The 21,564-nt window shown below is 55.4% G+C and overlaps 2 protein-coding genes across 2 annotated transcripts in view; one reads left to right on the top strand and one right to left on the bottom strand.

Annotated features, from left to right (window-relative positions):
* PFDN1 (prefoldin subunit 1) overlaps nt 1-12,465 on the top strand; it is a 33,142-nt gene extending 20,677 nt beyond the window's left edge. Inside the window, exon 4 of the mRNA XM_009280078.1 lies at nt 12,244-12,465. Within this exon, the coding sequence (XP_009278353.1) occupies nt 12,244-12,327 (84 nt within the window). The 3' untranslated portion in view covers nt 12,328-12,465. The remainder of the gene's footprint in view (nt 1-12,243) is intronic.
* A 3,677-nt stretch (nt 12,466-16,142) lies between these two features.
* CYSTM1 (cysteine rich transmembrane module containing 1) overlaps nt 16,143-21,564 on the bottom strand; it is a 29,665-nt gene continuing 24,243 nt past the window's right edge. The window contains exon 3 of the mRNA XM_009280066.2: nt 16,143-16,650. Coding sequence (XP_009278341.1) covers nt 16,544-16,650 — 107 coding nt within the window. The 3' untranslated portion in view covers nt 16,143-16,543. The remainder of the gene's footprint in view (nt 16,651-21,564) is intronic.

Below are 21,564 nucleotides of genomic sequence, written 5' to 3'. Positions count from 1 at the left end.
CATTTTCTGATGTTTGGGAATTCAGAGTGGTGATACCTCCTTCTCCTCTTGCCCCTGAATCACACCTTGGAGTTTCATTAACTCTCCCTGGCCATCTCTGAGTCAGGAGTCCAGATGTTCTCTGCAGTCAAGAGAAAGACAATAAATGCTTCCAGAGGGTCACTTGTTCCTAGAGGTGATCTTCTCCCTCTGCTTGCTGTAGAGGGAGGCTGGGCACCTGATGTGGGGACAGGTGGAGTATGGAAGTGAACTTAACATGTAGAATTAACATTTGGGCTTGCATGGACCTTTTAGGAGGAAGCTGTGGGAGCTCCACAAATTATGGAGATCGGTGTGAAAGTGATCTGCAGAGCCTCATCAGGCCCCCTGCGAGGGACCAGGCCAGGCGATAGCCTTCATCTTGCATGGCTTTGGGTGTCTGAGGCAGCTGCATGTGTCTGGGCAGGTCCTTTGGGCATGGCCACTTGGACTTGGTGATGTTCCTGGGAAATGTGTTTCATCTTGACTCTGTTGGCTTCTGTCATCCAGGCCTGAGTCTGTGCCTTCACTGAGGGCTTGCTCCTGTTTTTCAGGCTGCAAAGCTGGAGGCTTAACTTGCTTTTTGAGGACATGGGTGGTCCAGCTGCCTGCCTAAGCTTGCTGTCAGCTGGGGAGCATCCACAGGCACTCCCGTAGGAGAGCAAGAGCACAGCCTGCATGGGCAGAGCTGTCAGCACTGGTCTGCCCCGCATGGAGATGCTTGTTTTGAAGAAGGGAGTAGCCGAAGCTCTCTTTTTTTTTTTTTTTTTCTTTCCTCCTATAGGTCTGGCTGTCTTACAGGGAGGAGAATCTGCATTCTCATTCCTAATTTTTTAAATGAAAAATACTCTGAGCAATGAGAAAAATAGGCTTTAAAATAATAAAATGATGAGACGGTTGAGAGTGTAAAGGACACAGAGCTAAAACTATCAGGACAAAATCATTCTTTATGGAGAAGCCCTCTGACATTGGACTGGGGCCATACAAACTTAAGGTAAATACTGGACAAACTGGGGCATAGCTAATGCTGCTCTAATTCTTTCTGTCCCCTAAACTGACTCTGCTGATGGTAACATGAATAACAGGCCTTATTCCTTGCTTTCAGGGCTGTGATGAATCACTGACTTCACTTATTTCTTTATGTTTAAAGCCTCGCCAGTGTGTCTTATTGTCATTTGTCAAAAGTGAGGATAGCAAAAGGATTGTATTCTTACAGCCTAACTTAACGCGTAATTTATGCTGTTTCTCTTTTATCCAAATCGCATCATCTCTCATCCTAGATAAATGAAAGTTGATTCTGTGCAGCTAGCACCTTGCAGCTTTAAAAGGGAAGAAATGCTCTTCGGTAATCACAAGAAAGAAGGTGTATTTTTTTTAAATACTGATTCTGATTCCTATGGTAGACTTGTTAGATAGAGATCAAATAAGAATATGTTCTGCTTTGAAAATTGCGTAAGAAGCTTGTCCTATGTTAAATAGTGCACAAGTCACTGGTTGCAAAACATGGCATGTAATCTTAGAGGCAAAGAAGGAAGAAATCCTCACATTTAAGAGGGGATTCCCAGCTCTCCAAAAGGGTCTTCCACTGGTTTAGACCTGGGATGGCTTATAAAAACTTTCAACATCTCACCGCATTTTTGTGAAGAGTGGTTGATGCTGATTTTGGTGGAATGACGTGTATTTATGATATCACATGTGTATGGGTGTGCATTTGCAAGGCTGGATGTTTCATTTGGAGCAATCATTCACCGCAACAAGTTTTCAAACTCCCAGATTTTTGCAAGCAACTGCTTAATTAGTAATTCTTTGTTAGTCTTCCCTGCGCTGCAGACTGCAAAGTAAGCACACAAACTAGCTGAGGCTAGTAGCAAAGGCTTCATGAAGGGAGAACTGGAATTTGATGACTCTTCATTTTCACTGTTCCTACCTTTATTTTTAGGTGGATAATTGTAGATTTTAAAAGCAGGAGAATAATTAACATGGGTGTTGATTGCTTCCTTTTAAATCCTTTAGAAACTAGTTATAGAGATGCTTTCAAAGTAAATGTATCCCAGAACTTGTCTTAGGTTTTTTGGGGGGGTTTGCTCTGCTTTTTAAAAAAAAAAAAAAACTCATGGAAAAAGCTTTTCAAGCAAACTCTGCCAGTATGCTTGCATTCTGTTGTAATTCAGGGGAAAGTGAAATACATTATGCATTAATAAAAAACCACTTCTGCTGCTGCGTTTAAATGGTTTTGTCCATCCAGGAGCCTACATTTAGTCATCTGGGTCTGAAAACGTCGCTTGTTTCCTCTGATTAGCATTAAACTGCTTTTATGATTACACTGAAATCATTTTAACACAAAGTTGGTAGATAAGTCTGTCTTTGTCATTTTAAACCAGGGTCTGATTCATTGTCAAAGCTCTTCTTTGTGCTTATGGCTGCAGAAGTATCCAAAGCAACGAGCCGAGCTGGATGCGAGTCCCTCTCCAAATTCCTTCTTGCATGAGTAATAGTTAGTCACAAAACCAGTGCCGCTGTCCTTGCCTTAGTCACCAGGCCCATGCAGTCGCTCCTCGCTGTCCTTTATTCTGAGTAGCTCTGGGGAGGGGGATTATCTGTGCCCGATAAACCTCCATCCTGCCCCCATCTCCTCCATCTCGCCTGGGGAGAACAGGAAGCGATTATTTGGAAAGCGTGCTCCTGCGTGTAGGAGACCTGACCCAGCCCTGAGTCAGCTTTATAAAGCCACACCTTGCTCGCCAGGTATGCGGGGAGGACGTCGCGACTTCCTGCTGGCCCCGCTGCCCGGGTCGCTCCCCTCATCTGTCTGTAAATGTGTTCCTAGCGGAGATGTGGCTGCTTCCCGCCTGCGAGGCAGCCGAGTTCAAGGGTGTCTGAACTGGGGGGGATGCTGGTTGGGTGGGAGTTTACATCACCTTTTTGTTGCTGATTTGTTGAGTCTTTGAAATTTATGGAAGTAATTTTTGTTTTAAAATGGCCTTGTTTGGCCGGGACCGCAAGAGATGAAAGGTGTGGTATGATTTTGCAAAAGTCATGTTGCTAGGAGGTATTCTGATGAGCCGTACTGGCTCTGCAGGACCATAGAAACCAAAGCACCAAATTAGGGAATTTACCACATTTTGCAAGAGGCAGCTTGGTGAGGGACACTTCCGCCAAAGCAAAACATGGGGATTTTCAGAATCTGGGTGAGTTTCCCCTCCCCAGGTTCTCTGTGTTTGACCTGACTCTGCTGTCATAGGTCTGGTTAGGGTGCAGTATCTGACCTGAAGCAGTGTGCCTCTAAAAACTGCTCTAAATGGGTAATGTTGCCAAGAAGGGGTGTCCCTAAAGGAATCCTCTGGGTTGATAATATATTTCTGCTGCCACCTACTGAAAGGTTCCCAGTCGGATTGCTTTTGTAATAGTTAACGTCAGGCTAGGGTGCAGGAGTTCACTGGGATAATCTGTCATTTCCCAGTCACAGAGAGCAACTGTCTCCACCTCTACCGAAAATGCTGTCCCGTGGCTGAGACAACAGGTATGTGCAGTGTGCTCCCAGCGGGGCTGGGGCCTGGGGACAGAAAGGCTGCTCTGCAGCCTGGTTTTCCTGCCTGTTACGTTGCCCCTTCTTCTCTTGAAGGTGGCCTTCCTTGGTACCAAGCGTGGAAAGCAGTGGCTGCTTTTCCAAACTGGCTTTTTCAGAGTGTGTTCCTCACGGTTTCAAGGTGCTACGATAACGATGGGGGAAGCCCTGCTGGTTGTGCTGTAGGTAGGATCGATACACGATGAAGGTGGATTTGCACCAGCAGTTCTTTAGGCAGGTGCTCCTAAAGATCCTCCTGAGTTGGCAAGTGCACTTGTATGCTTGATGTCTTCTCTTCTTCACTCTAATCCAGATGGTTTTGAAGTGACCGAGGGCCCCCGTTACCTTCTGGAAAGAATGGCTAAGGGAAAACCCAGGGATCTGAATCATCACTTCTCCTCTTAGGTAAATGGCATCATCGTGCTTCTGTCAGCAGCTGTCATCAGAAACCAGCTGGGCTCCCTTCCTATTGCAGTTCATTCACTCTTGAGCAAACTCCGGGCAACTTCCTGAGAGCAATAACTCTTCTTGGAAAGTCTTGAAGTGTATCTAAATATTTGGTGGTTGCTGTAGTGTGGTAATTCCCAATGTGTACAAGTGCCACAGTGTTCCACTGGGTGAGGACCAGTGCTGGGTGGACTCATCAGGGCACAGGACTGCCTGCAGACCCACCCCACCCCGTTGCTGGTGCCCACTATTTCAGTTTCTCCCAAAGCAGAAGAAGCCAGGTGCTGTTCAGCAGGTTCACCTCCTTCCTGTTTGTAGATTCCAAGTGAAATCCCGTTAAACAGAGCGCACGGCCTAGGCACATCGTCTTCCATGATCTCAGGCTGCCCAAAATGTTTGCCTTGCCCGCGGTGTGTGTGATGACTGCTCGGCGTGCTGTTCTCTGGCAAGGGGGGTTTGGGCAATTCCAGCCGCCCTAACAGCAGCGGTGGCCTCAAGAGCAGGGGCAGCTCAGACTGTTGCTGCTGCCTGGCCCCCAGCATGTGGGCAGCACAGCTTTCTTTCCTCTCGGGGAAGATCCTTCCCCAGATAAGCGTGTGCTCCCAGCTCTATCTCAGGATCTGCTGATCACTTTCCCAAAGAGTGCAAACACAGAGCCCTCGAGGAATGCCAAAAATGACCTGGGTTAACTTTGGGAGATACAGAAACTCTCGGCTAACAGGTTTATTGAGACGGTGTCACAAGTTGAGTTGTATCAGGGCTCCTATTTGAGGCACTGCATCATGCCTGAAGACTCTGCAGCATTCCTCGACGAAAGCCTTCTAAGCGTGAGACTGGGATGCCAGCATCTGGTGGCTGGTAGCCAAGCATGCTGCGAGCCGTGGGGAGGGAGGTGTTCTCTGGGAAAGAACCTGCCAGCTCATTTCGTCCTCACAAGTTGGATGTAAAACAAGTTTGTAGAAAAACAGTTAAAAAAAAAAAAGAGAAGGCATGTTCCAGTACCAGATCCTTAAATTTGCATGGAAACATTTTTGTTTGGGTTTAAGCATATTTGTGTTTGCAGGTCAGGGGTTGAAACTTTTTCTCTCGCTGAGGTGGAGAGAGAGAAGTGGAATTTGAAGAGCAAAAGGAGTAGACGTTGAATGAGAAACCACTGTTTGAAACAGGAAGTTCACCTGTGAGCGCGAGGCGTAATGCAGCACGAATAAACGGTGGCTGCTGCGTATTGGTTTCCTGCTGAGAGCAGCAGTGCTGTTCTGGCTTTTGGAGTTGAGCGTGCACGCTGTGAAATGCTGTGCTGAACTACCAGCTCTAGACAAGGCTCCGCAGACATGCGGGTCTGGCCAGTGGCTGACCAGCTCTCTCTGGAGGCAGAGGCGTCTGAATCACAGTGCTGGGAGAAATATGTTGCTTTGATCATCAAAAGCCCGTCCGAGAGGAGCTGATTAATAGTTTTTTTCTTGCTGTGGAATCTGTGGATGCTGGCTTTTTAATCTGCCAGGAATGTAAGGTCTGGGTGCGTCATCGTGCTTCTCCAGCGAAGCACTGGCCTCGCTAGCAGCGTGATGCAATGGGAACGGAGGTGGGAGGCTTGAGCAGGAGGTGACTTCCCACCGTGTCAAAAGGCCACGGGCCACCTCTGTTAACCACAATTCCTTTTCTTCTTTGGGGTGTGAACTGTAATTGTATTTGCATTAAATCTAGTATTTCTGCAGCTGCTGCCAAAAGCAAATAGTGCAGAGCTGGTCAGGGAGCAAGTGTTGCCCGTGACAGGGAGTGAAGTGCAAGGGAGAGCCGTGGTACGGGATAATGGCAGGGGCGAGTATTTATGGCATTGCTTTTGCTGTAACCACCAACGCCAGGGCACAGGCTTGCCGCTCCGATGCGCGTCGGTAAGAAGCATGTGCAGTGAGGAATGGCTTGTGCGTGCTGCCATACGTAGCCTCTGGCTGGGGCCAGTCAAGCTGGCGCTTCCAAGAGCTTGTGCTTCATACGCAGGCGAAGCGAAGAGGCAAGCGGGGCTGGCAGCAGCCGCCCAGAGCCATTGCCTGCAGCTGCCCCGTGCTGCCTGAGAGCAGAGCATGTTGGCAGTGGGCATTGCAGCCCACCGTCCTTGCTGGCGTTACGGGGTCCCACGCGAGGCAGCTGCCCTGCCCTCCTTGTGGGCAGGGCTGGGGTTGGCGGTGCCCTCCCTGCCGGGCTGTGCGGGTCCTTCTGCGGGGCTGGTGGCTGCATAGCTGCCCTTCCTCCTGGGAAGGGTTCCCAGGAGATCGACACGCGTTGCCTGTCGGATGGGGCTGGGTGAGCAGCCAGTCCTATTTTTGGCTGCATCTCTGATCACATGGGAGATGGCGCTTTTACTCTACATAGCTGTACTGAAACCCTACACAGGTTAGCCCCTCGCCCCACACACCTGGTTTAGGACGGCTGCAGGAAGGCTTGGAAGTGGGGAAAACTCCCGAGAGCTGGGAGGGGAGAGTAAGGGCCAGGTTTGGTAGCACCGTCTGCGGTCAGGTGGAGGAGAGTCTCAGAACCCCTGGTAGGTGCTGGGAGGTCCAGCTGGTGGGGTTGGCTCTGCTTCCCAAATAAGAGTTCTTGGCCATCTTTTCTCACCCTCCATCTCGGTGCCAGGCAGCCATTAGCTTGGCAAACCTATTTCCAGAAAGCAGATTTAGGTGAGAACATTACCTTTTGGGCTAGTTTTCAGACAGATCATCAGGGCTGTGGTTTGTCTTGCTCCCAAGCGCTACAGCCCTTCCTGGCTAGGGAATGTGACTGTTGTTGCAGTGGGATTAGCTTAAAGGAATTATGAAACTACAGGCTGGGAGGCATTGACTGCGTTGGCTTTTTGGGGGCATCTTCTGCAGTTTTGCACCCTATCAGCTGTTCTGCACGTGGCCGAGACCTCGTTAGCCTGTCACAGTAGCCGTGTGTTGGTCTTGTGTCCCAGTGCAGGTGGCAGTGCCGTTCCAGTGCAGGGACAGAGCGGGGCAGGAGGGGGATCGAGGGGCTGTCACGGCAAATAAGGGGTTGGATGAGAACTGGTGGGTGGCCTGTGATGGGAACAAGTGAGGGCGCAAGAGCTTGTCCTATGCTGGAGCAGGGCAGCTGGCTTGATTTCAGAGCGTGTGCGAAGCGTGCTGCCCGCCTGGAAATCTGTAGCTGCAAATCCTGCTACCTTCCCACATGCCTTCAGCCACCTTCAAGGCGGCCTCCGGCTCCCCTTCCTCGCTTCTGTGGTGGAGAGGCTTCTCGCGCACTGACGGGACCTGCAACCTCAGGTCATTCCTCCCTGTGTGGGAGTTACTTTGCACGGGTCGTGGAAACAAAGCGGCGTTTCTGAAACCTCCGAGAGCTGTGGGGTGGCGAAGGCCGACGGGGGGTGTGTGCGCTCACTGCCCCAGCTGAGGCGGTCATTCAGAAGCTGCGCCTCTTAAGTAAGTTTCAATAGCACTCAAGAAGTGTATTTTGCAGTGTGGTAAATAAATCTCTAGCAAGTGCAATGTGGCAATCCTCCTCGTCAGGAGGAGGAACTGGCCCCTGACTGCAGCCAGAGCTGACAAACCAGCCTCTTCCTGCTGTGCTGTCTGTATTTCCTCCTTCGCTGCCTTGCCACGCTCTTTGCGTAACTGCTGGGGAGATGCCAGCACCTCGTGGCACTGCCCGCCTGTTGTGGTTTAACCCGGCAGGCAGCTAAACACCACACAGCCATTCGCTCACTCCCCCCCGCCCCCCCTGGGATGGGGGAGGGAATCAGGGGAAAAAAAAAAAAAAATTCACAGGTTGAGATAAAGACAGTTTAGTAGCACAGAATAGGAAGGGAAAATTAATAATAATAATAATGATAAAAGAATATACAAAACAAGTGATGCACAATGCAATTGCTCACCACCCACCGACCGATGCCCAGCCAGTCCCTGAGCAGCGGTCATCCCTCCCCTGGGTAATTCCCCCCAGTTTCTGTACTGGGCATGACGTCCCATGGTATGGAATGTCCCTTTGGCCAGTTGGGGTCAGCTGTCCTGGCTGTGCCCCCTCCCAGCTTCTTGTGCACCTCCAGCCTGCTCAGTCGGCAGAGCATGGGAAGCTGAAAAGTCCTTGACTAGTGTAAGCACTGCTCAGCAACAACTAAGACATCGGTGCGTTATCAACATTATTCTCATCCTAAATCCAAAACACAGCACTGTGCCAGCTGCTAGGAAGGAAACTAACTCTGTCCCAGCCGAAACCAGGACACTGGCCTTGCTGCAGAGTGTGGTCCTGTTTGTAAGCCATGAGTTCGGGCTTTTCTGGGAGCTGAGTGGCATGCGTCACCTTCACCCCATTGCCTTCCCAGAGCAAGTCTCCTTTCTCAGTCCTACCCTGAGACTCCGTGACTCAGGCAGTGGTACCTCTTGCTGTTTTGGGTAACCACCTTGTCTGGCCAGAGGCCCGCAGGAGCTGGTGGGTGGGGGCAGCTTATGGCCCTGCTGGTCTGGGGAGCGGGTGGGAGCTCTGAATCTGCAGCTGGTGGGTTGTGCAGCCTCTGAAGTCAGTGGCTTGCCGTGCAGGGTCAGTGTGCTGCCATGTCCCGTTGGGCTCCTGACTGGTGAGCACTGGAGTTTCTGGTGTAGAAGTAATACCAGAGCCTGCGGAGAGCAGCAGCCTTTGATTTCACGAGGGACCAAAACCAGCAGTACAGTTCTGGCATTGCACTGGAAATTTGCTGCTAGCTGCGCTTGCTGTGGCACAGGCAACAGAGAATTAACACTTGGAGTGTTGAACACGCCTTCACGGGAAAAATATATGCAGCTAATTGGGTGATGAGCTAAAACCTAGCAGCCACGGGCTGGCCCAAAACGTGGGGTCAGAGGACAATAGGGTTAACTAGGGCTGCAAGTCAACATCAAGTGCAAATGAAAGCATGTCAGTTCAGGGAAGCTTGGAGGTGGGGTTTGGGAGGCTGTGGTAGTGTTCCTTCCACAGGGAGATACCACCAGCCTGGCAGATCTGGCTGGACCGGAACAGCCTCCAGGGTGACTTAAGAGCTGTGCTGTCAGACCGTCTCCGGGCTCCCGGAGAGCTGGTGTGACTAGGCAGCGCATGTGTCAGCCGGCTTGCTCACAGCGCTGCTCCCTGGGAAGGCGCACCAGGGAGAGACGGAGTTTCCTGTCTAGACCCCAGTAATCGCGGTGAGGAGGAGTTTGCATGCAAGCTCCTGCTCTTTCTCCTGTGATTACTGAAGCAGAAACCAGGCCACAGCTCCTCGGGAAGGAACACCTCGCTTCTGCCACGCGTCTCGGAAAATGCGGCAACCGTCTGCTCCTCGCTCCCCCTCGACTCGGGCCATTAGTCAGAGTGGGAGCCAGCTGCTGTGCTGGCTCCAGCGCTGGAGTCCTGCTGCCGGCCTGCAGGAGAGCTCAGGAAGTTTGCAGCCCCCCACCTGCAGGTGCAGGGTTTCCCTTGACGCTCAAGGGAATGAGTCTCTCCCTGGAGGCTACTTTTGGGAGGAAGGATTAAAAGCGTCAGGACCAGCCCAGATACTCTTGCCCCAGAAACTACATGACCGAGGAGAGTGATTGAGGGAAGTACAAATTCTCTTAATCCTTACCTGCCTGGGACTGCAGGTGATGCTTAAGTAAAGAAATGGCATTAAACCATGTCCCTTTGCCATGAGCTGTGTAGCTCCAGCACCCTTGCTCCCCCGGGGAGGGCAGAGCACACCACTGCACAGGAGTGGTCAGCGTGGATCCCCATGGGCCACGACAGCCATGAACGCTCCTGCGCCGCGTCAGGCCACGTTAGTGGGTCCCTTGTCCACGGGGAAGCGGGGCCTAGATGGTCGCCAGCACGGCTTCCTAACAGGGGACGTTTGAAATCCCACTGTGTTAGGAGATCAGAGCTGTCGTTTGCGGCCTGCCGGCTCCTGGCTGCGCATGGAGGCTTCCCTGCGCGGCAGCAGGGCTGTCTGGCTCTCCTGAGGTCGCTGCCGGGGCTAGCCTGCCTGCGGAGAGCTGCTCTCTGGAAATGTCTCTTGCTGCCTGGTGGGCACGAGGGGGAGTGGAGAGGACAGAAAGCCAGAACTGTTTCATAGACTAATTTAATTGCATAAAAATTTTTTTTTAGTAATAAATTAATACATAGAAGTCAGCTCCGCTGATGCCGCTCTCCTCCAGTCAGCGGAGTGAGGTGGAGCTCAGACCCACGCAGGTTTTCCGGGACCTGTCTCCCCTCGCAGCCTTCAGATTCAGTTCCCTAGATGTGAAATCCCTCGACGTCTGTCCGGGCAGCGTGAGAACGGCACGGCGGTGGCAGAAGTCCTGCTCGTGCGTCAGCGAGTCGTTGGCAGCAGGAACCGGCGCTGCGCCTCCTCTTCCCGCGGTTTCCTGAAAAGCAGCTCTTGTGAGCGAGAGGGATCCCATGTGCCTGGGGACTGCGTGAGAGGGACAAGGAGCCCTTTGCCCTACCCACGGCCCTAGCTGTTGCTAACAACCTTTACTGTTTAAATAAAAGCCCTTCAGTATTTAGAAACGGGGCTGGAAGAGATGTCCTCATGGCATGGGCATTTCAGCTGAGTGTACAGAAGTGTCACTGCAGGTCTGCTGCGAGGAGATGGATGGGGAGTGATGGCAGCAGGACTGTCCCATGTGCTAATGAATTTTCCCTTCAGCGGTAGGGGTCCCAGCTCCCCGTGGGCTTGGAGGAGTCGGGGGGGAGGCTCTCAGGGGAGCATCAACTTCGCAGTTCTTGCCTGTCGCTAGCTGGCAGTGGCCGTGTCCTCTGGCTCACACACAAGCCCGCCTGGCCTGCCCCCCCATAGCAAGGAGGGTGCTGCTCGGTGGAGACCAGTGTGTGCTTCTGCTGCAGCCTGCGCCCGTGGGTGCTGCTCTGCTCCAGCCAGCCGGCAGCTGGGGGAGCACCCCAGAGCAGCATGTGTTTTTACCCTTTCCTCCAGCCCCCCTGCACGGCTGAGCAGTGCTGAGGACCTCCGCTGTCCCCCTTTAGCTGTCCTTGGTTTTGGTGGGCTTTGGAGGCCATTCATGCCTGTGGCCGGGGAGGCGATTGGTGGAACCTACGGCAGGATGCTCTAGGCTGAGGCCCGGACTCCTGTAATTTAATAATAATCTTGCTAATGCTTATTGGTACCTAGCTTGGCCCGGACACCGAGCTCTATCGAGCTCCCCAGGCCCGCAGGAAGGTGCTCAGTGTTGGGCTGTAACCACCGTGGGGTAGTGGGAGCATTGTGCTGCAGCGGTCCCCAGCAGGCTTTGCTGGGAAGGGAACCTTGTGAGGACAGCAAGCCCCGTGCCAGCATGCAGCAGGTACCACCCGTGGAGCCCCACGTGTGCCCCCGAGGGCTCTCCCCATGGTCTTCCACTAGCCCAGCTCTGGGGAGCCTCCCCGAGGGTCCCCCCAGCCCATAAGGAAATGCATTTGGAGCGGCGCTCTCCCTGCTGCCGCCAAAGGAGGTCTGCATCCAGCAGTGAGGGCTGCCTGCACTCGCACCGCAACGCCTTCCGCCGGCCTGGCATCCACTGGAGACTGTTGTGTCTGTTGTTTGGAAACCCAGAGAAAATAGTCAAAAGAGCCAAGCGCCAATTTTTCCAGTTACCTAGGAGCACCCAGACTAGCAGGAAAAAACGCTGCATGCTGAATTCCTATCTTGGGATGCACAGCTTCAGGCTGCTTCCCTGCCAAGCCTAGCCTAATTAAAGATGATTAAGGAGACACACGTATTTGGAGATGATGCCAGGGAATTTCTGATAGAAAGGAGGGTCTGGGTTTAGGAAACTGGCCCAACTGGGAAAAAGAGCCTTTTTTACCGAAGCACGAAAGGATTTTGCTGTCATAAGGAGGCCTCAGCATGTTAGTTCCTTTCTAGGCTCCAAGCGTTACAGGATCTGATTTCCTTTTCCTTCCTTGCTACGGTTAATGTATCCCACTGTTTGCAGCTCTGCTGTTGCAACGGCGCCGGCAGCTCCGAGGAGAAGGTTTCAGAGGGAACAAAATTCAAAGTCTGTGTAAACATTGCCCAGGATAAACATTAACACTTCCAGGATGCCTCTGGAAATGAATAACCGCTGTCCTCACTCCGGGAAGCCCGTAGGGTCGTGCGTGCCCTCAGCAGGCTGCTTGCAGCTCTGCCCCGGCAGCTCTTGGCCCCAGCACCCTGGCACGTGCGGTCAGTGCCAAGGCGGACGGACCTTAACTCTCCTGGGTTTTCTGCCTTGCAGCAGAAGAAGTCGTACCTGGAGCGGAGCGTGAAGGAAGCAGAAGATAACATCCGGGAAATGCTGATGGCCCGAAGGGCGCAGTAGCTGTGCGGCTCCCCCCGGGCCTCCTGTGACACCCTCTGGGTGGTTTTGGGTAGCTCTGCGTGTGCGCTGCTCACCGCCACCCGGCTGCACGAGTTCCGTTCTATGGCAGTTTCAATAAAACTCTGCTGCGAAGCCTGAGCTTGTTTCCTCTGCCTGCCGCCTCGGCGTCTCGCAGCGGCTGCTCTCCCTGCGGGGATGCGATGGAGAAAGGAGGTGGTGGTGGAATTTGGGGTGAGGGCCCTTCGGGGAATCCTGCTTCACTTTAAAGCAGCCGTAGCCCTCTCCCTCTGGAAGACCCCGTGTGCTGCTCGGCGCTGGGGAAGGCTAGCTACGTTGTTCTTCTGGAGCGGGGCTGGCAAAACTGCAGCGGGGGAAAAGGGGGGCTGGCAGGGCAGGACAGAGCAGAGCAGGACCGGCTGTCACAGGCACCTCCAGGTGACAGGCACTGGTTCCCTCCTTGTACGCACGGGCCTGGCAGAGCCCCAGAGCGGCGGCGAGCTTGTGGAGGGCCAGTGCCACCCTGTGCTTCGTGCTTGCAGTGCACCAGCCTGGCCGCCTCCTTCCCCTACTCCTGACTTTGGTGCTTTTCTGAAATGGAGCTTTCAGGGATGTCTCCTCTCCTGCCAGCAGCTCCTTGGGATCTTGGAGCTGGGCAGGAGTTTCCAGGTCCCATTGCCAAGCCCCCCGTGCGCTTGCCCCATAGCCACACGGGCGCTGTCACACTCTGGGCTGGCCCGTTGCCACTTGCTTCCTCCCAGGCCACGTCACCTGCTCACCGACTGGTCCGGCTTGGTCTTCGCTGGTGATCACACACCTGCACTGGCTGCAGTCGCTGCCCCATGGGCACGGGGGCCTGTGGGCTGATCCCCCACAGTGCGCTCACACCCTGCACACACACATGCACACTCAGTAGGGAGCCCTCACCCAGGACAGAGTTTAAGAGGAATTTAGTAAGATCGGACAGACTGCGCTGATCAGGCGCTGGACAAGTGTGCCGACCAGCTGGTCGTTTACATCCAACTGGTCCTTTTGTCCCCATACCTCACTATTTTTCCACACTTGTTCCTCCCAACTCCACCTTAGGGTCCTCCACTAAACGTCCCATAGCAAGTCCTGTGCAATCCCAAACAGCTTTTCCCTGCATCCGATAATGTGTCCCACCCCGGGCATCAACCCCTTATTCCGAAAGGCTGTCTGGAGAGCTGCTCTGGGTCACCCATGGGGGTGGGCGTAGCCTGGACGTGGGGCTGAGGCTCTGTGGGGACAGCCCTGGGAAAGGCCCCGGACAAGGCGTCTGTGCCTCGAGTGTCCTCGGCTTGTGTTCCTGCCTGCCATGGTGCCTGTGTGCACCTCCGGGCTTGTGGCTGGGCCTGTGAGGGGCTGACGGACCCTGTGATGGGCCTGGGGGTGGCCCGGCTGGGTATTACCTGGGCTCCCCTCCTGCTGGGTCTCTCTGAGCTCCTGTGTGGGTGTGCAGAGGTGCTTTATCCCAGAACCGATCACAAGCTGCCACGTCTTCTGCTGCTTCCCAACCTTGGCTCTGGTGCTTGCTGGCATCTGCCAGCTGCCATGCCTGGCAGCACCCAGCAAAGGTGCAGGGATGGGCAAACCGGGTGGGTCCTGGACCAGGGGTCCACCCGGTTTGGTCCCGGGGCAGGGCGCAGGCCTGGCCTAGGCAGGGCGGATCAGCCCGTAGCTGGGCTGACTCCCCCACTGCAGGGGCTGCCTTGCACTGGGCTGGGCTGAGCTTCACCCCCTGCCCTGCCCTGGCACCAGCACGGGGAAGGTGGTGTCCAGGCTCACTGGGGCTCTGGTGGAGCCCTCTCTTCTCCAGCACCCTGAGCCTGATTTCCGCCCCCGAAAAGCCCCAGGCAGCTGGCACCCCGCACGGTGCAGGGTGGCTGGAACCCGGGGCAGCCGTTCCCGATGGAGCGTGGGAGATGTGGCGTCCCCTCCATATCCCCAAGGACAGGCACTGTGGCACCGAGGGCAGGGTGCTGCAGGGGTGTGTGCTGCTGTAGCAACGAGCCCAGGACCACAGGCACTTTGTTGGTGTTTGAGATGGGTGCCGAAGCAAAAGGCAGAGCGCAGCAAACCCGAGTCCTCTCCCTTTCCATGCTGGAGGCCGGGGGCAAATGGCCCCAGACCAGCTCCTGCTCCTACCTGAGGCAGCGCAAGAACCAGCCTGTGGCTGTGAAGTGGCTGCGCAGGGCTGGGGCCTCGCCTCGTGCCCCGTTAGGCCATTTCTGGGGAGCAGCCAAGGCCAGGCTGGGTGGGCTGACCACCACAATGGGGCGAGGGGCTGGAGGGGGGGGGAACGGGCAGCCGGGCAGGCAGGGGCATGGGTGCAGGGCAGCTGAACACCTCACTTTTACCCCCCTGCCAAGGCAGGGTGAGCCAGGGGGCCACCCTTCTGAGCCCCAACGGCTGCCAAGCTGCCAGGGAGGCGACAGCGACCGTCCAGCAGACCCAAGCTGCCGCCTGCAGGGGGGCAGCCCCCACGCAAGGGGCTTGAAGGTTCCTGGGTCAGGCTGCTGCCAGGGGCCCTCATCAACCCAAACCAAATTGTCTTGCCCCAGACCAGAGCCCCAAAACTGCATTTCTAAGATCCAAGCGGAGGTGTACAGAGTGGCCAGGCTGTGCCAGCAGTGGCAGGCACCCGGTCGAGGGGGGAACTCCCAGACAAAAAAGCGCAGAGGAACCCAGCGAGGTGCCTTGTGAGGCCTGAGCAAGCCTCGTGCCATGGCAGCCGTGACCCTGCCATGCAGTTTGCAAGTAAGTCCTGTCCCTACATCGGTTGCCTCAGGCCTGGGTGCCGGACCCGGGCCCGTGCAGGAGCAGGGGAGCAGAGCTGCTGCCTCGGCTGGAGCACAGGAAGAGCCTCAGGGTCCAGACAAGCACAACCCTCATTTAGCTCAGCTTGGGCCACCCTTCCCTCTCCTGGCACCTGCTGCCGGGTCTCAGGGAGGCTGGATGCAGCATACACAAACCGAGGGACGGTGAGCGCAGTGCCCATTGAAGCCCTGCTGCAAAAGGGTACAAGATCACTCGGTGATCTTCAGGCGATACAAAGCAAAGCCCGTGTGTGTGTCAGTCCACCAGGAACGGTTTTGCTCCGGAGGCAGAGAGAACAGCAGGGGAGCAGCTGGCTGGGAACCATCCCCCCTGGTGACCAGCAGCAAGTTTCCTCACTTTCCTGCAGATGAAAGCTTTTTATCCCTCTTCTGGCCAGGCCTGCCATGAAGCAGCTTCAGCTATAAATCCTCAGCACCAAATTAATCCATGGCCTTGTTTCTTCTTACTCATTAATTTACCCCCCGCAAGCCTATACTCTGCAGCAGGGGGATGATGGATCACTGCTCAAAACCCCCGAGCGGGATCAGTCCTCCCTCGGGAGCTGCTGGCACACACACGCAGCAGCTCAGCATATGCTTCCCCCCAGCTCTCTGCCATCCCAGGAGCTGCTGGAGAGGCCCCCAGTCCCAGAAGGGGACCTGCATGTCCAGCCCTGAGTAAGTGGAGGGATGAAAACCCGACTGAGCCACCCTGTGTGGGACGAGGGGGTTGGTGGTGTCAGACACAGGCACTCCACCCTCCCCAGCTGGTTTCACTGCGCTCTCACAGCTTATGCACCAGGCTGCTGCAGAAAATCCTCCAGACACGGGTAACAGCAGGGCCAGATGCCCCCAGCCCAGGCCCCAGTGAGGGGTCGAGGCACAAACTTCTGCAGCAAAGCTGCTTGAAGCCGCTTGAAGCCAAGTCCATCGTTGCTGTTGCAGAGTCAGCGCATGTGGGAGGCTGAGAACAGACAGGGACGGGGGAAGCACACCCTCTACGGGACAGATTTATTGAAACAGTCGGGACCTAGCAAAGAAAATCAACTGTTGGCTTTAATTATTGCGTACATCTTCATTTCTAGGACTAGGAAAATTTCAACTGATAAATACACATTTCATCAGAATGCCTTTGGCTGAAATATGCCATTAGCACATTCTTCAAAGTTACAACAAAAGTCTTAGAAATGTTAAAAAGGGATTTTTCCTTTACTAAAATAAAGGAGTGCACCCCCCACCCCAAGAAGGCGCTAGGACTGACAGACGGGAACTCTTGGCTGTGCAAAGCAGAGCGTTGATTACAGTAACAGAAAGAAGTCAGGACAGGAGTGGGGAGCCTGCATAGCACTCAGTGAGAGGTACGGGAGGCAGCTGCAGCAGAGTCAGGTCAACATGTCCCAGAGGCAGCAGCAGCAGAGCGCAGTCCAGCATGCCGTCAGGCAGGCGCTCTCGCCCGTGTCGTCCCTTCGCCGCTCCTCCACGACGTACACTGCGGGGACAGGAGAGCTCGGTCAGTCAAAGAGCAGCACAGCAATGTCCACAGCGGCCAACCATGTCTGCCGCCCCCGGCACAGCTGTGGTGCCCCTCTGCACCCCAGCACTCGCTTTGGGTGGCCCACACTTGCTGGAGACAAGCTGGCGCACGGGCGAGCGCTCGCAGGAGCGGAGGTGCCGAGCTCCCGTGCTGGGTGCCGCAGCCCCTCGGGCCACGATTTCATCACTGCAGCAGCACCCCGTGAGGACCTGCTGCCCCCTCCCATCACTGCAGCACCCCTCGGATGGGAAGGGTCCCCAGGGGAAGCACTTCTTTCCACAGCCGGGCCCAGGCTGCTGGGACTGCGCAACATTATGATCTCGACACAAGCAGCCGGTGCAGGTCAGCCAGGACCAGACTTCTGTTACGTCGCGTACAGTTATTGACCAAGAAAACAGGCTCAGCCTGGAAGGCGCCTGCTCCGAGTGAGCTGCCCTCCCGGGCGCGTTGGTGCCTAAGCCTCCCTGCCTGCCCCGCAGCCTCCCCCTGCCCTCTGACAACCCCCAGCCAGCGGGAGGTCCCTGGAGCAGAGTGCTCAGGGGTGCCCTGGCTGAAGCCAAAGCCCCTCCAGGCTCGGCACAGCTGCCCTTCCCAGGGCAGGAGGTACCCAGCCCAGGCGGCAGTGCTGGAGGGGACCCTGCGCTCCTACAGCACTTGGGGCGCTGGGGAGGGAGCACATGCGAGGAGGGTGGTGGGTCAGACGTGGCTAAGGGCCACACTCCCACCCAGCCGCTCACTCGCTGTCCCTCCTCAGCAGGGCAAGATGGGAAAAGAGGATGAGAAACCTTGCGGGTCGTATAAAGACAAGGAGATTGCTCGCCTATTACCATCACGGGCAAAATAGGCTCAACTTGGGGAAAATTAAATTAATTTATCAGTGATTAAAATAGATTTGGGTAGTGAGGAAGAAAGACAAACACCAAAACACCAAACTTGGGGAAAATTAAATTAATTTATCAGTGATTAAAATAGATCTGGGTAGTGAGGAAGAAAAGTAGTAGTGAGGAAGAAAGACAAACACTAAAACACCACCTTCCCTCCTGCCTCCTCCCCCTAGCAGCAGAGGGACGGGGAATGGGGGCTGTGGCCCGTACACAGCAGCTCCTCTCCTCTCTGCCGCTCCTGCCGGGAGCGGTGAGCTGTGTGACCATGCGTGCGAACAGGGAGGTGATACCTGCAGGCTGGGGTTGTTTCCCCGCAGCCTTGGCAGAGCCCATGCCCCCCCCCCCCCAAACCCCCCTGCTCTGGGTACATTAATCTCTGGAGGGATTGTTAGGCACCTGGAGATGGAGAAGGCAGCTCAAGGCTCTCCGCAAACAGTGCTGAGACCAGCGGGAGCAGCTGCCCTGGACCAGACCGGGCGCTGCTGGGGGCTGTGGCAGAGCTCCCAGCTGGCCTGAGCTCCAACACAGCACAGTCTTTGGGCACCAACGTAGGGTCCCTGCCAGGAGAACCTGTTCCAGCATGGGTCCTCTCCACGGGCCACAGGTCCTTCTGGAAACATCCACCTGCTCCATGGTCCTCCACAGGTTGCAGTGAATACCCAGAGCACCTCCTCCTCCTCCACCCCTCTACTGTTTCTCACTCTCTTGTTCTCTCCTCTCTCTCTGGCATTTTCTGCCCTTTCTGAAATATGTTCTCACAGAGACACCACCAGCTTTGCTGACGTGCTCAGCAGCATCCTGCGGTAAGTCTGTGGCGGAGCCTTGCCACCTACAGCAGGACAAAGAGGTCAGGCCCCAGGGGCAGGAGGTGGTCTCAAGCTGAGATTCAGCTACTGCGTATGAATGGCTGTGAGGAGGTGGGTACAGACGAGTCCCGGGAAGAGCCGAGGTCAGTGGCAAAGCAGCGTCCCTCCTGCCCCTCAAGGCTGGAGAAAGCTCACTCTGCATTTTGGGCATTGGGCAGAGGGTGCTTTTGCACCAGCCAGCACTTGTCGATGGTAGAAAGAGCTCGCTCTTCCCAGGCAGCAGGCCCCACAGAAACAGCAGGGATGAGCTCTGGCTGACCGACCTACCCGATTATAAAGCCACCTGGTCACTGCGAGGAGAGAAGCGGGAGGAGGCTGTGGCAGAGCTGGGATGCATCACCTCCAGAGCCTGCCTCTCTCACAGCCTCCACAGCTGAGGCCAAGGAACACTGACAGTGCCCGTGTCCAGAGGGCTCCAGGATCAGCAGCAGGCTGACTTGGAAAACAAGCGGGGGGGGTTCCTTGCCGTTGGGTCACTTCCTTGCACAATCAAAAAACAGTTTTAGCACAGTGAAGATGACAAGAACCTGCCTGCTGCCACATCTGGCCAGGCGACAGGCAGGAGAGGCTGGATAGGCACCCAGGGCAGAGTTTTGCAGGAGATGCCAGCTTCCGTAGCTACAAGTGCATTTGCAGTTTGTCTGCTTGTCGTCTGTCTAGACTGGCACCACTAAGTCAGCTTGCTTTAATAAGCAGCTGTTCCCTGACACTGCTCCAGCCCTATCACACACATAACTGCCTCCTCCCCTAGGAAGTCAGGGCAGGGATCAGTCCTTGCTCCAGCTCTGTGTCCATCTTGCATGCTAGGGAACTTCCAGCTCTGCCTGCTCAGCGCCCAAGGCACAGCCAGCTCTTACCAGGCTAGGAGGCGGCAATCCTCGGACACCTCACCTGCCAAGGGACGGACACCTGGATCACAGCCCCAAACGCTCAGGGTATCGCCTCACGGACAGAAACCATTTAAGCTCTGCCCCTCGAGGGCTGCCCAGAGGCCCCCAGCAGGCTGTTGGGATTTACTGCACATTGCCAGCTGCCTGAAAGCACAGGAAGGAGGCCCCAGGTTTGGATGGGGCTCTCCCAGCAGGGTCTCCTGGCAGCAGTGTGCTGCCTGCTCTTTCTGCCAGCCCGTGAAGCCCATTTGGGACAGATGAGCAGTTTACCTTTGGTTCCTCCTCACTGAGCTTGGGCTATCACGCCCAGAACTGCAGCAGTTTGAAGGCAGGCACATGACCTTCCTTCCTTCAAGCTTTCTTGGGTCTGTTTGTTACAGTCTGCATGGGAAATGTGCCCTCACACAGGAGTCTGACACAGGCAGGCCGCTAGTCGAGTGGCTGAACACGTAGTGTTGACAGGCAGAGGCCTGGGCAGGAGACAGCTCATGTCATCAGCCTGGTCCTCCCATGGGCTTGCTTTGTGCTCAGAAAAACATTCCCCCCCGTTCACTGCTTCAGTTCTCTCAAGAGCGATGGGTGGAGGATGATGTGCTCTGGCTTACATGATACCAAAATCCTGCCACCATCAGGGTGGGGCAGAGAGAGGAATAGCCCAGTAACCCCCCCCAAATATCTTGCCCTCAGGTACAGTCCGTACCCCAGCCTCAGGCAGCCTCCCTCTTGCCAATGGGAGTAACACAGAGAGGAGGCATCTGCTGCACAGGCACAGGCCACCTCCAGAGGAGCCACTGCATGGCACTGGCAAAGCACCACTGTCCATCCTTCCCTCCAGGGCTTTGCAGCTGCCTGTGAGCATTCAGTCGCAGCTGTGGTGCCCTTGCTCCAGGAGCATCAGGGTGGAAGCACATCTCTTCTCCAGGCAGCCCCAGAAGGAGGTGGTGGCGTGCTGCAGTGCTGTCACAGGCTGCGCTGGAGCAGGAGAGGTGCCATGTGCTCTCCTCCCCCAGGGGCTGCTGGCCCTGCCTGCCCCTGCAGAGCCAGAGCAGGCACCTCCAGGCAGGAGCAGACCAGGACCTGATGGAAACCTGGCTCCTGGGCGCAGACCAGGGCCCTGCAGGCTGCTGGGCAGTGCTGCAGCAGTGGGGGAGGCTGCATGACCTCCTCCCCACAGCCTGTGGCCAGGGCAGGGCTGTGCCCAGAGCCAGCAGCCCTGCCACACCAGCAAGGAGCACAGAACAAGGTCAATGACTTGTAAGCCCAGCACCCTGGCCTCCTCCTGCGATCCAAGAGAGCCTGTTTCATCCCTTTGAAAGGGCGGACCACAGACCCATCCCATCCAAAGGGGAAATCTGTCTCAAGGCAGACAGGACTTTGGTCAGGCCCTTCCCTCCTACCTGCCCGCAGCCCCAGACTTGCACTCAAAACCATGCATGGAAGACTTGCAAAGGCTTCACATTCAAAAGAATGAAGACTTGTGAGCGTTTGACCTTATACAGCATTATATCAGTACTCTCTATTCACTGCCTCTTCTCCCTGGTGAGGTGACCCAAGTCCGCTGCTCGTTCCCATACACCTCCGTGCAGTGCAAGCTGTCATCAAGCGGCCGGTCAGATCCCCGGAGCAGTGGGCTATAGTGGTCACCGACTGCTCAGCAGTGAGAAAGAAGGGAGCTGTGCCCTGCTGTCCGGGGGGGAAGCTGGCTTAGCAGAGCTGCCCACAGTTTTGCTTTCCTTCCCCGACTGGCACTGCTGGGAGCAGCTGGACACCCTGACATTGGATCCGTTTACTCTCCTTGGCTGAGCAGCATTCTCCCCTGCAGCAAATAGAGCTGCCTTTCTGTCTGCCTCAACACACCGAGCTGTGACGAGAAGCGAGCCCTGGCGCCACACAACGCCTTTGTGCAAACCCAGTCATACGACCGAGCTGTTCAGGAAAGAGAGCAGCAGGGCAGAGCTGCGCGGAACAAGTTCAGCTTGCAAGGACTGAAGGAGGCACTGGTGTGTTTCAGGCTGGGAAAAACCTCCGAGCTTTTTTTCTCTGGTGGATCCAGGCGCTCTGAACAAGCAGCTAACTCTTTGGTGCCTTTGTTTCCCCTGAGAAGGTCCTGTTACAATGAGCGAAGGGCAAAACACATACCAAATGCTCCAAGAGTCCTGTATAAGACGATGACATGCAGTTGTTCAGCAGGGCAGAGATGGCCTAGAGCTCCTCAGCAGAGTGGGGTAC

This window comes from Aptenodytes forsteri, unplaced genomic scaffold, assembly GCF_000699145.1.
Source record: "Aptenodytes forsteri isolate BGI_AS27 unplaced genomic scaffold, ASM69914v1 Scaffold19, whole genome shotgun sequence".
Taxonomy (NCBI): Eukaryota; Metazoa; Chordata; class Aves; order Sphenisciformes; family Spheniscidae; genus Aptenodytes; species Aptenodytes forsteri.
This window is presented reverse-complemented; position numbering and strand designations above follow the sequence as displayed.